The sequence below is a fragment of the Culex pipiens genome, chromosome 3 (assembly GCF_016801865.2).
Source record: "Culex pipiens pallens isolate TS chromosome 3, TS_CPP_V2, whole genome shotgun sequence".
Classification (NCBI taxonomy): domain Eukaryota; kingdom Metazoa; phylum Arthropoda; class Insecta; order Diptera; family Culicidae; genus Culex; species Culex pipiens.
In genome coordinates, this window is record NC_068939.1 from 171,426,241 (window position 1) to 171,438,513 (window position 12,273).

A 12,273-nucleotide genomic window follows, 5' to 3' on the forward strand; every position below is an offset into this window, starting at 1 on the left:
AACGTCAGCGCTGACGGATGCCGATTACGCCCGTGTGTAGGCTTCCGGGAAAAGGCCACCCCCACAACGTCGTCCACCCTTGTCAAAACGCGTGCTACAAGTGGTCGTTTTCAAAACATAACCTTTGCAACACGCAAAAATACTTCGCTTTTTGGAGTGCACAGGGCTGAGTTTGGGCAGTGGGCGATGTTGTTAAAATGTAAATTGAATCGGGGAAGGTTTTGTTTGGATTTGGTCACCCGAAATGAGTTTCGCCTACGCGCCGCTTTTACCGCAGGTAAAGTTCTCCAGACCTGCAAAAAGGTTCTCGCAATTTTTACAATCAAGTTTAAAAAAAAAAATTATCGTATTTTACGTGTACGGGTTCCACCAACTACAGTGAGCGATCTTCAGCCTCTTGACGGATTGTGTACTGAGACAAACGGCGTTGTTCGCCCGATTCGGTGCAATTTCTCGCGCATCAGCGCCATTACCAAGACACCTCTCGCACTGCACAGAATGTAGGGGATGTTGGGGTAAGACTCGTAGCGTTTTTAACATATTATTTTAATCAGTAGTCTGTTGGCCAAATTTTCTTTCAAAAATTTATATTTTCGTGGGGTTAGGAGGCCTCTGGATTTTTTTTTAAATTTTCTTGTTAATTTTTTTATTTATGTTTTTTATATTAAATTTTAAGTATTTTGATTTGCATTTACCTTGTTCAGTTTTTGTTTGTTTGGCTTATTTTACCACTTCCTATCAGTAACATTTTTAGTTTTAGAGTTAATTTATATTTTTAACATGTTTTTTGAAAACATTTTTTGATAAATTGTTAAAAATAAATGGGTAGAGGCATAGTCTGGGACTATTAAAGATGGTTGAAAAAATATTTTTGGCGAATTTTTAGATTGAAGCCTGCTTAGAGATGGGGTTAGGTTGTATTGAGTTAAGATCGAAATCTTTAGAAATCAGGCAACAAATATGAAATATATCCAAAATATTACGAAAATACTTGAAACAAAAATTACCTGATAAACAAAAAAAAAAAAAAAAGACGAGCAAGCGTGTTTGAGTACAAGATTTATCAAGAAATTTTAAACAAAATCACCTTAAATTTGTTGATTTATTGTTTTTTTGTATTTATCTTTGTTTGAATCTTCTGATCAGTACCAATGTGATCAAAATGACTAAATAATTAGTACATCCTAAAAACATAATTTTATAGTTTTTTTGCTAATCATTTTATGTATCAAAATTCGCATTTTTGTTGTTGGTTAAGTACTGAAAATAAAAATAATGTTTAAATTAGTTCACAATTCTGGAAATGTATAATTTTTTAAAATAAAATTTGAAATCATTTTGCTTTTGAAATTTCCTGTTTTACAAGAATTGTTTTTGAAATAAAATTTTAAATTTATTAACAAAAATTATAGAAATGTACGTGTAAATTTCGATGTGTAGCTTTTTCAACTGAAAAACAATTTTGACTCTCTTGGACCCAACTCCGTCTCTAGACTTGTGTTTAAACTTGTGTATAATTTTCGCAACCTTTTTGATTTTTTCAAACCTTCCCTTGGAATTAACACTGGAACTCACACGGACGCCCAAGCCTCCAAAAAAAGGTGGAATGGTAACTTCAACTCGCTAGTTCTCGGGCATTACTCAATCAACGATGTTTTTGATCGCAAAAATTACAGATTTGATCAAATAAAGTTCTGCAAAGTTCTAGAATCATCTAGACATCCTAACAAATCACTGGAAATAAGAATCTTCCCAATTGGTTGAGTAATGCCCGAGAACCATTGAGTTGAAGTTACCGTTCCAACTTTTTTGGAGCCTTGGGCGTTGGAATGTTAAAAAATGGGGGTCCTTTTCGACCCCAATTTTTAAAAAATCGGCAAAATCCAGCTAAGGTTGTCCCCTTTCCGAACCACTCTGCGCAGTAAAAAAATTCCGTGTAAAATCGCATGCAAAAGCATGCACATCACCTTTGGGAGCAAAAGCATGTAATATTGCATGAGGAAACGTGTACACAAAAAGCATGTACGCAAGAAAAAAAGACTTCGCACACCCCAAAAATAACAGCAATCCGGTGAGAATCATTTCCAGATTACCAAGTCCGTGCCCCTTTTTTTTCTTGCTTACATGCTTTTTGTGTACACGTTTCCTCATGCAAAATTACATGCGGTCGAGCTTGGGTTTGTGAGTGTCTAGGGGGAGCGGAAAGAAAGGGTGTGTTTCGGAGAAGAAATTGTTGTGAAATTTACGGAAATCGTTTGATTGTGTTGGTGCTTTCTAATAGAAACGGTTGGTGTAGACCGGAAGTTGGACACACGGACGTTTCCTCATGCAAAATTACATGCTTTTTTCACAAAGGTGATTCGCATGCGTCTGCATGCGATTTTACCACCGGTTTTTTTGCTGTGTATCTTAATTTAAAAATGTTTTATTGTCAAGGGAAATAGGTATGGGGCCACCCTAACGAAATTCGAAAAAAAAATCTTCCCAAAAGAAAAGGTGCATAAAATTAATTGTTTTCAAAGAATTTAAAAATTTCAATGAAAATAGGAGTCTAACCGACTGAAAACTATTTGAAATGCATTTTCCTGCATTTAGAACCATATAAGGAAGGCATGTTTGGTATCATTAAAAATATTTGGAAATTTTGTGAAATTCGGATGTACGGTACCGTAAAAAGTTTTTTATCCGGCCAACAATTTTTTTTCGCCAATACTTTTATACAAGCCCCCCCCCCCACTCCTCCCCTGCGGCTTTGGCCAGAGTTGAAGAATATAAACATCAAAAAATATTTGCAACCGCCTTACAAAAAAAAAAAAATTAAAAAATGACTTTGTTGGTTGTCGTTTTAGGGCTTTGGTGTCTTCGGAAAAGTTTTTGGAAAAAATAGTAGTTTGTCGATCAAACCAAATTTCTAGCGTCTAACCTAAACGTAAGGCTACCTACTCTTGCTCAGCAAAAATCCGATATGACACCATGATATAAGAAAAACTTTCAAGGAATTATTTAGATAAATTTAAAATTTTGGGAATTAAAGATATAAAACTGTATCGTTTTTGCAGCTTACAAATTCCACTTTATTCTCAAAGTGCTTATGACTTTCACGTTCAAACATATTCACAAAATAAACCGTGATTTGCATGAATCAAATCTTCATTTTTATTTGTTAAACCCTTAAAAGTTCACGGAATGTCAAGTTGCTTTTTACGAATAATATCAGTCTCAGTGTTTTCGCGAAAACATTTGGATTTTTTTATTGAAAAGGTCCAATAAACATGTGCAACACAATAGCTTACAGGACCGTTAAAAAACTTTACATTTGCTAATTTACTTTATAAAGCCTTTGGATCTTTTATTGAATAAACACGTTTTGTAAAGAATTTGGAAAGAACAATAATTTATAATCCACTCTGAAATTAGGAATTTCTGGAAAACTATCCAAGTTATCTCTTTAAAATCGATCTGACAGTGAAATAACAATGCAATCGTTTTGGACAAATTAAAAAAAAAAAACAATTAATTTTTTTACAGTTATTAAAATTCCGTACAAATCCATATTTTGTGAAAAATTCCGTACAAAAATTCCGGCCTGTTAAAAATCCGCGAAAAGGGTTGAAAATCCGTATGGTAAGGAAAAAATCCGAACAGTTGGTAGCCTTACCTAAACGATATATAAGCAATTTTTACAAAAAACAATCGTAACAAGACCTGTTTGAAGAGGAGCAGTCGTGGCTGAATGGTTACGATGTTCGCTTTGTAAGCGAATGGTCCTGGGTTCGATTCCCATTCGAACAGCAATGCAAACGGTCGTAACCACTCGCCTAGGGTGGCTCCCTTAGACCATTCACATTCCCAAAAACCGTCCAACTCCAAGCGAAACATACTTGGGGACACCGTGGTGATTTGCCTTTTGACCCCTTAAACAAGTGGAGCATCAACACTTCCAAATCCAAATTTCGTGTTGGTCGGAAACTTTAGTTGAAAAATGCCATTTTCCAGTATTTGGGCAGATCACCTCTATATCACCTATAAACTAAAAGTTTGAAACAAAAATGAAAGTAGGACCTTTTGAAAAAGTACACTAGAATTTCCAGGTTGCATAGGAATCGATCATTGAGAAATAAATCAGCGCCTTCCTTGTCAAATCTTGAACAGTTGGACTAACAATCCAAAGGTCGTCAGTTCGAATCCCGGGTGGATGGAAGCCAAGGTGCCAAAAGAGGTTTGCAATTGCCTCAACAATCAAGCCTTCGGACACCTAGTTTCGAGCAGGAATCTCGCAATCGAGAGCGCCAAGGCAATGCTGTAGATCGAATGATTTGATTTATACTCAAAACAAGCTGTACTAGTTTTCCCCACCTTCCCCTAATTTTCCTTCACCAAAAGGGGCTCGTGTCCAAGGTTTCCAACACGCGCCAGTTACGACTTAAAGTGTGTGTATACGTTCGTACTGTTGCAACACGCCCCGGTGACAGTCGGCGGCAGCAGAAGCAGTCGTGCTTTGAAGTTCTGACGGAACGGATGCACCCCGTCCCCGTCCGTTCGTCCGTCTAGTTAGTCAAGTCTGCGAGTTCGCGTCGTGCGCCGAGTTTAAGACGGCTGAAGCGTTGATGTCTCCAGGAACCGGGAAGGTCGCGCAGCTTCCGGCGGCAATTCCCCACCGGAACGGAGTTAGTTTAGTGGATTTGTGGATTTCGTCAGTGGAAAATAACTCCGACGACGAAACTGTGTTATTGTGAGTGTTGCATAACCGTCAAGTGCCAAGAGTTGCGTCGTCGCCGTCGTCGTCGTGTGTGTTGTTTTGCTTTGCTTAGTGGCAAGAACTAGGAAGCAGCAAAAATAAAACAAAAATAAATCGGCGGTGGTGGCGAAAATTGCTCGCGCGCGCACTCTCTCCACCGCACGATATATAATAATAGACATTGAGTTTTTCATCGAACGGTGCGGCGGAGTACATCATCGCGCGTTCAGCGATTGAACGGTGAAGAAGATATCTTTGGATAGATTCAATTTGAGGCCTAATCTGCGCACGGGTGGGGTTCAAGGCAGAGCACCACAATGAGCAGCGCCGCCCTGTGCTACATCTCGACGAGCCAGTCGTGGCCGCAGCAGCCGCTGCAGCTCAACCAAAAGGGTGCTCGCGTTGGTGGTGGCCACGGTAAGACATCAGCCCCGCCAAGGGATAGGATTGGAGGATCAACGCACCCGTCCGTGTCCGAGTTGCTCGGAATGTGTGCGTGTGTGCTGACCTTTCCCAATCGAAGGAATGTGAGCGTGACATCTTTGCGACGTTACTTCGTTTGTGGACACCCCACACCACTGATTCGAAGAGGGATGCTGTAAACTGATCCGTTTTGTTCTAATTTCAATCGTCTAACCCTTTACTAGGGTTGTTAACGATAAAAATATCGATGTTCGATAACAATAACGTTAGTTCTATTATTATCGTAGGGACGATAACGATAATTTTATCGCCGATAATGGACGCTAAATAATTTTTAAAATCTTTCTTAAATATATTTCGTAAGTTTCGAAGCAAAATCAAAATCAAATTATTCGCTCTACAGTATTGTCTTGACGTTCTCGATTGCGAAATTCCTACTCGAAACTAGGTGTTCGTAGGCTTGATTGTTGAGGCAATTGCAAACCTCTTTTTACACCTCTGCTTCCATCCACCCCGGGATTCGAACTGACGACCTTTGGATTGTGAGTCCAACTGCCTACCAGCGACTCCAACGAGGCAGGACCCAGGGAGACGACTCCTACACCTGGATTGAGCTAACGACCTAACCTTTTTTTATGTATGTTGAAACTATGGCATGTCATTTTAATATTTATATTTTTTTTTATATTTTGTCCTCCCCCTCGACTCCGGCCAGAGCCGAGGGACAAAAACTTTTAAAAATATTTGCATCGGCCTAATTTGCAATACGGATATCAAACGAAGTGAAATTTGGTTTGCTTTTTCACTTTATTTAAGCTAAAATTTTCATAAAATACCGTATTTTTTTGAAAATACTCAAGCGAAGCCAAATTTTGATACCTCAAAAAAAATTTGAATGCATGTATGAAGCATGTAAAATTTCACTTTGTTTAATACTCATATTGCATATTTTGAAAATTTGAGTAATTTTAGCATTTCACAAAAAACTCAAATAAATTAAAAAAGCGTACGAAATTTCAATTCGTTTGATACTCAAATTGCATTTTTTTTTATTTGAGTACTTTCGAAAAAATATGGTATTTTGTGAAAATTTAAGTAATTCAAAAAAAAAAAACTCGGATGAAGTGAAAAAGCATTCAAAATTTCGCTTCGTTTGATACCCATTTTGCATATTTTGAAAATTTTAGTATTTTCGAAAAAATACGGTATATTGTGAACAGTTTCAAGTACATATTTAAACTTTGAAACCTATTAAATTTTCAAGAATTATATTCTTAGTGGAAGCATTGAAAATTTAACATGATATGGTTGAATTAATCGGGTTTAGAATGTTTTTTAAAATGAGTTATCGTAGAATTATCGAAATAACGATAGTCATAATCGTTATAGTCAGACGATAATATTGACGACGAAAATTTCATCGATTTTCTTTCAACCTTGATGTTTACCTAGCAATTCCATTTGAAAAGAGCCTAAACCAAAAAAACTGTTCTCCGATCGGGCTCAAAGTTTTTCTGGTGGTTCCTTGGCCAAAATAATTAGACCCGATTTTTTTTTGTTTGGCCATTAGGGTGACCTACATCGTGCTAGGGTTGTTCGAAAAATGGCAATTTTCATATTTTTTCTCAAAACCCTCTTTTTTTTTAAATCATATCTCCGCGTCATTTCATCCGATTTTAGCTGTCTCAGATGCAACAGAAAAGTGGTTAGTTTGGCTATGTGAGAAAAATAGTAAGAAGTTTCAAAACTGCGATAACTTCAAAATTTCAGCGATGACCTATACATTTTAGGGTACTAAAAGCTGCAAAATTTTTGGTTCCATAACATGTAAATTTTTAAGTTATCGCTGTTTTAGTGAAAAAAGTTTATTTTTTGCAGATTTCGTCATTTTCCTGTTTTTGCGCGTGGCGCGTCGAAAAACTCAGTTTTTATTTTCAAAAAACCTTGTCTCGGAAACGTACGGTTCGACATCGCCAATTTTTTTGATATCTTATGTGAAATTTTCCGAGGAATCCGATAAAAATATTTTCTGACATAAGCTCTTTGGTCCAGACACGGGCAAAACGCCATTTTAAGTTTTCATACGTCTTTTTCAAATGTTAAGCTAGATTTTTGAAACTTCTTACTATTTTTCTCAAATAGTCAAACTAATCACCTTTCTTTTGCGTCTAAGACAGCTTAAATGGGATGAAATGACGCGGAGATATAATTTTTGAAAAAAGTGGTTTTTGCGAAAAATGACGAAAATTGTCATTTTTCGAACCACCCTAGCACGATGTAGGTCACGCTAATGGCCAAACAAAAAATTCGGGTCTAATTATTTTGGCCAAGGAACCCCCAGAAAATTTTGGAGCCCTTTTTTTCGGTTTAGGCTCTTTTGAGAAGTCTTTGCTTTTTTTAACAAAAATACTAAATTTTCTTTTAATTTGAAAAATTAAGCGCTGAAAAATTAAATTTCGAATTTCAAGCTAAATTAGATTTTTTTAACAAAAAGTTTTAATGGTTCTCTGAAGTATTTAAAATGAATTTCATTAAATTCATAAACATATTATTTTTTGAAAAGTTTTTCGTCATTTTCCAATCTGTGGGTCAAAATCCACTATGTCTAAAAATCCTTGTAGTTCCCTGTGAAATTGCAAATACAAAAATTAAAGTTTTTCCTGCATTTTTTGGTCCCCTGCATTTTTTTTTTTACTTTTTAATAAGTAAATTTGAAAAGTTCATTTGAAAAATCCCAAATTTAACAATTTACATTAGGGGTATCACAATTGCAAACAAACAAAATTCACAAAGAATTTAGTAACAAAAACTGAAATTATCAAAATTTACTGAATTAAAAAAAACTATTTATAAAAATACTAAAATTTTCATACTTTAACATTTGCGCACCAGATTAATATAAGACAAATTTTGCATAAATTCAGATTTTTTTTTGTGTAAAACATTTAAAATTACACGAAATTTCGTATTTTTTAAAAAGCTCTCAAAATATGTTTTTTTTTTTTGGGAACATTCCAGTTCAGTCAGTATTCGCAGTTCCGAATATCCAAAGCTATCCCTGGACCCTTCGGATAATGAAATCAATTTTCCTTTTTTAAGACCATCCGAGTTCAACGACCGCCCAAATGAGTCAACTTGAGTGAATTGCCAAAAATTACAATGGAAAAATAATGTTTTACTGATTCGATTTGTTCGTAATTCTACAAAACAGAACTAAATTGTGTTGAAACTATTACCAATGTTAACTTTTTGTCAAGCCCATAAAAATTATTTGAAAAATCAGTGTTTGAGTTGTTAAGTTTTTTAAGACACTGATTTTTTTTTTATTTGTAGGCGCCAATCGAGTCAAAGTAACGGTTGGTTATTAGGGTGACTAGAAAAACGATTAATGATTTTTTTAGACCTTTTTCACAAAAGGTGGTAACAATTGTGTAGAAGTTTTCTGAGAGTGAGATTCTAATGTGAAATTTACAATTTTGTCGAAGATTGCAAAACGATTCGAGTTGATCCTGAAAAGTTATGAGCAATGTAATATAAGACGTTTTTGCTGACAATTTTTTTTCATTAACTTCAAAATAGCCACATATGCTTAGTTTTTCTTTGAAACAGTTAAAGGTTTTTTTTTGTAAAATGTACTCAAAATTACAAAAAAAACAATATAACCTAAAAATTGTAAGGAAAATTTTGAAAATCGGACCGAGCCTTTTACTTAAAAAAAATCTTTTTTGTCGATATCAATTCTTTGCAATGCTATTTCTCAGCAACTTTTTGTTCGATTTTAAAAATCCGGTACTGAAAATTGTAAAGAACTTCCTTAGTTTTTGCAAAAAGTATTTTCAGAAATGTACAACCATGGACACTACTTTAAAAAATCTAAAATATACTTGTTTCTATGTTAACCCTCAAATAACTATAACCTGAAAATCGTTTATTGAATCGATTTTTTTTTTATTTTTCCGAGTTGATTACAAATTTAAAAAAATGAGTTTTCTCAAAAAATCACATCTTTGCGAAAAAACGCAAATTTAAAATATGCAGGTGGGTATGTTACACATGACCAATATGACAAAGAGCTTTGCACAAAGCTCTTAAAATGATGTCTTTTATTTGTGGTTTCGATAAAAATTTAGGCGGTAGTCTTAAAAAAATACTGAAATTTGTTTTGTTTATGAAAGAGTTTTTGAAGAAATTGTATCAACATTGTAGTTTTTTGTTGAAAACGAAAAGAAAAAACTGTGGAGTTGAGGGTTATTCTTAAGAAGCTGGTCAACAATTGACGATTGAGGAAGTTCGCATCTTGCTGGTTTATGACGGCATGCCTGTCTGTCAGCTGGACCGAGAAGAAGATGACTCACAGCGGCTTGTCATCGGCAGCAGCTTGAGGGCCGCCTCCATCATCACTTGCATCGAGATTTTTATGGCGAACTGTTTATTGCTTTGCAAACGCCAAGTTTTATTACAAATGGTGATTTCAGCGAGATGCAATTTTTATTTCTAAATCTTTTCTTTAACAATTTCTCAATTAAAAAAAATTATGTTAAATCTAACAACTCGACGAAGAAAATCGCACAATTTTACCCTGTAGCCACAATCAGTGGCGTGACGCCTCTCCGGTAATTCAATCAGACACTTCCGTTCGTTGGACGAGAGACGCACTTGGCACAGATTTCCGGACTCCGATCGTGTCTTCCCGACCAACCAAATTTCCGAACATCGCCTAATGAAGCAAACTCTCGCGCTGCTCGCCGTCGTCGAGTTTGAATTTGGCAAATTTATTACTACCAGACCAGACTACTCCCCCCGAACACCCCTCCGGTTAGGTTAGGGTTTTCTTCGCTAGAAGAGTGTTGCTGTTCCTCCTCCGTCTGGCGCAACGAGTCGTCGGGTGATACCTCCGAAAATCTTCTTCTGTCTGGTCCGTCTGGGAATTCTTTGTCTTGTTGCGAGAAACACGCTCAAGGCAAGACTTTGACTAAATTATGCTCTCCGAGTGACCGCGCGGTGCGGTCGATGAACATCCGGGGCTCGTCGCAGAAAAAAAGAGGTACCTTCGATACAGTCTGAACCTTTTTTTTGCTGTTGAGAAGGTTGACACCAGACCCGAATCGCGTTGTTCTCTGCGTTCTGACACACAAAGAAGAATCCAGTCCCCGTCTCTGTTTGTGTACAAAGGTAAAGATTAAAGTTGATGCCCCCGCCGGCGTCGTTGGCGTCGTCAACGACGACTGTACGGGTTCAGGGGGAGAAGCCATTCACCCGGCGGCGGGCGGGTCTTCGAATTAGTCATCGAGTGCTGACTTTGTCGAAGCATCATGGCTTTATTGGGACTGCAAGCAGATGTCTGCGCTTCGCAGAAGGTCCTTTGTTGCAGCACATGCTGTAGATGCACCCAGGAAAGGTTATGGGTATGGTTTCGTTGACCTGGCCTGGGTTGCAAGTTGAAGTCGATGAGGGGATTCGACGATTTTTCGTGAGTTCTGTAAGAATTGAGTTCTACCAACGTAACAAGCATGAGGTCGTCGGATTTTGACACTGGGATATACTTACCAAGGTTGTTAATCGATTGAATTATCGTCGATGATATTATCGTCTGACGATAACGATAATGGTTATCGTTATCGTCGGGACCATAACGATAATCTATTTTTATTTCGATATTTCTATCGGCGAGAATCTTATCGCCGATAGTGGACGATAACTCATTTTTAAAATCTTTCTTAAATCGATTCATTGAACCATGTCGTGTTAAATTTCAATGCTTTCACTAAAAATATATTTTTGGAAAATGTAGTAAGTTTCAAATTATAAATATGTACCCAAATTGTTCACAAAATACCCTATTTTTCGAAAATACTCAAATTTTCATAATTTGCAACATGGGTATCAAAAGAAGCTGAGCAGTTCTCTCCGATTTCGGTCATTCGAGTTTTTTTTTGTATTTTTTAATCCGACTGAAACTTTTTTGGTGCCTTCGGTATGCCCAAAAAAGCAATTTTGCATCATTAGTTTGTCCATATAATGTTCCATACAAACTTTGCAGCTGGCCATACAAAAATGATGTATGAAAATTTAAAAAATCTGTATCTTTTGAAAGATTTTTTTTATCGATTTGGTGTCTTCAGCAAAGTTGTAGGTATGGATATGGACTACACTGAAAAAATGATACACGGTCAAAAAAATTTTGGTGATTTTTTATTTAACTTATTGTCACTAAAACTTGATTTGCAAAAAAACACTATTTTTAATTTTTTTTTTTTATATGTTTTAGAGGACATTAAATGCCAACTTTTCAGAATTTTCCAGGTTGTGCAAAAAATCTTTGAGCGAGTTATAAATTTTTGAATTATTACTGATTTTATCAAAAAATCGAAAAATTGGTCGCAAAAACACCACACCATTTTCTAATGTCGATATCTCAGCAACTAATGGTCCGATTTTCAATGTTAAAATATGAAGCATTCGTGAAATTTTCCGGTCTTTTTGAAAAAAAATATTTTCAAAATTTTTAAACCTAGACTAACATTATAAAATGGCGTAATATTGAATGCTTGGCCCTTTTGAAATGGTAGTCTTGGTTTAAAAAATATTTTTTTCGAAAAGATCGGAAAATTTTACGAATGTTTCATATTTTAATATTGAAAATCTGACCATTAGTTGCCTGAGATATTGACATAAGAAAATGGTGTGTTGTTTGGGTGGGACTTAGAAAACTTCAATTTTCCTGTTTTTAAACCTTTGCATGGCAATATCTCAGCAACTAAGGGTCGTATCAACAAAGTTCAAAAATGCAAAATATAGAAAATTTTCTCAGCATTTCAAAAATATTTTTTTTCAAAGGTGGGCAAACATGTGCACTAATTTAAAAAAATGAAAAACTGCGGTTATTTTCAAAAAACTCACCTAAAAATGGATTTAATTTGAAAACGGTGCACTTTATCAAAATTTCACTGAAGTACTTTTTGATTGCAAATTTGATTTTACATCAAAAAATAAAGTTGAAAAAAAATTTCGACCTATTTTTCGATTTTTGAACAAATCAGTATTGATTTTTTTTTTTTTTTTTTTTTTTTTTTTTTTTTCGAAACAAGTGCTGAAAAGTTCAACTTTTCAGC

At 35.7% G+C, this 12,273-nt stretch overlaps 1 protein-coding gene across 4 annotated transcripts in view; it reads left to right on the top strand.

Annotated features, from left to right (window-relative positions):
* Nucleotides 1-12,273, top strand: part of LOC120423534 (serine/threonine-protein kinase minibrain) — a 109,887-nt gene that overhangs the window by 38,515 nt on the left and 59,099 nt on the right. For 2 of the 4 annotated variants that reach the window (XM_039587396.2, XM_052711210.1), the window contains exon 1: nt 4,617-5,155. The exons of the other annotated variants lie outside the window; for them this stretch is intronic. In XM_039587396.2, the coding sequence (XP_039443330.1) occupies nt 5,056-5,155 (100 nt within the window). In that variant the 5' untranslated portion in view covers nt 4,617-5,055. Of the gene's footprint in view, nt 1-4,616; nt 5,156-12,273 lie in introns of those variants that run through there. 4 annotated transcript variants of the gene reach the window in all.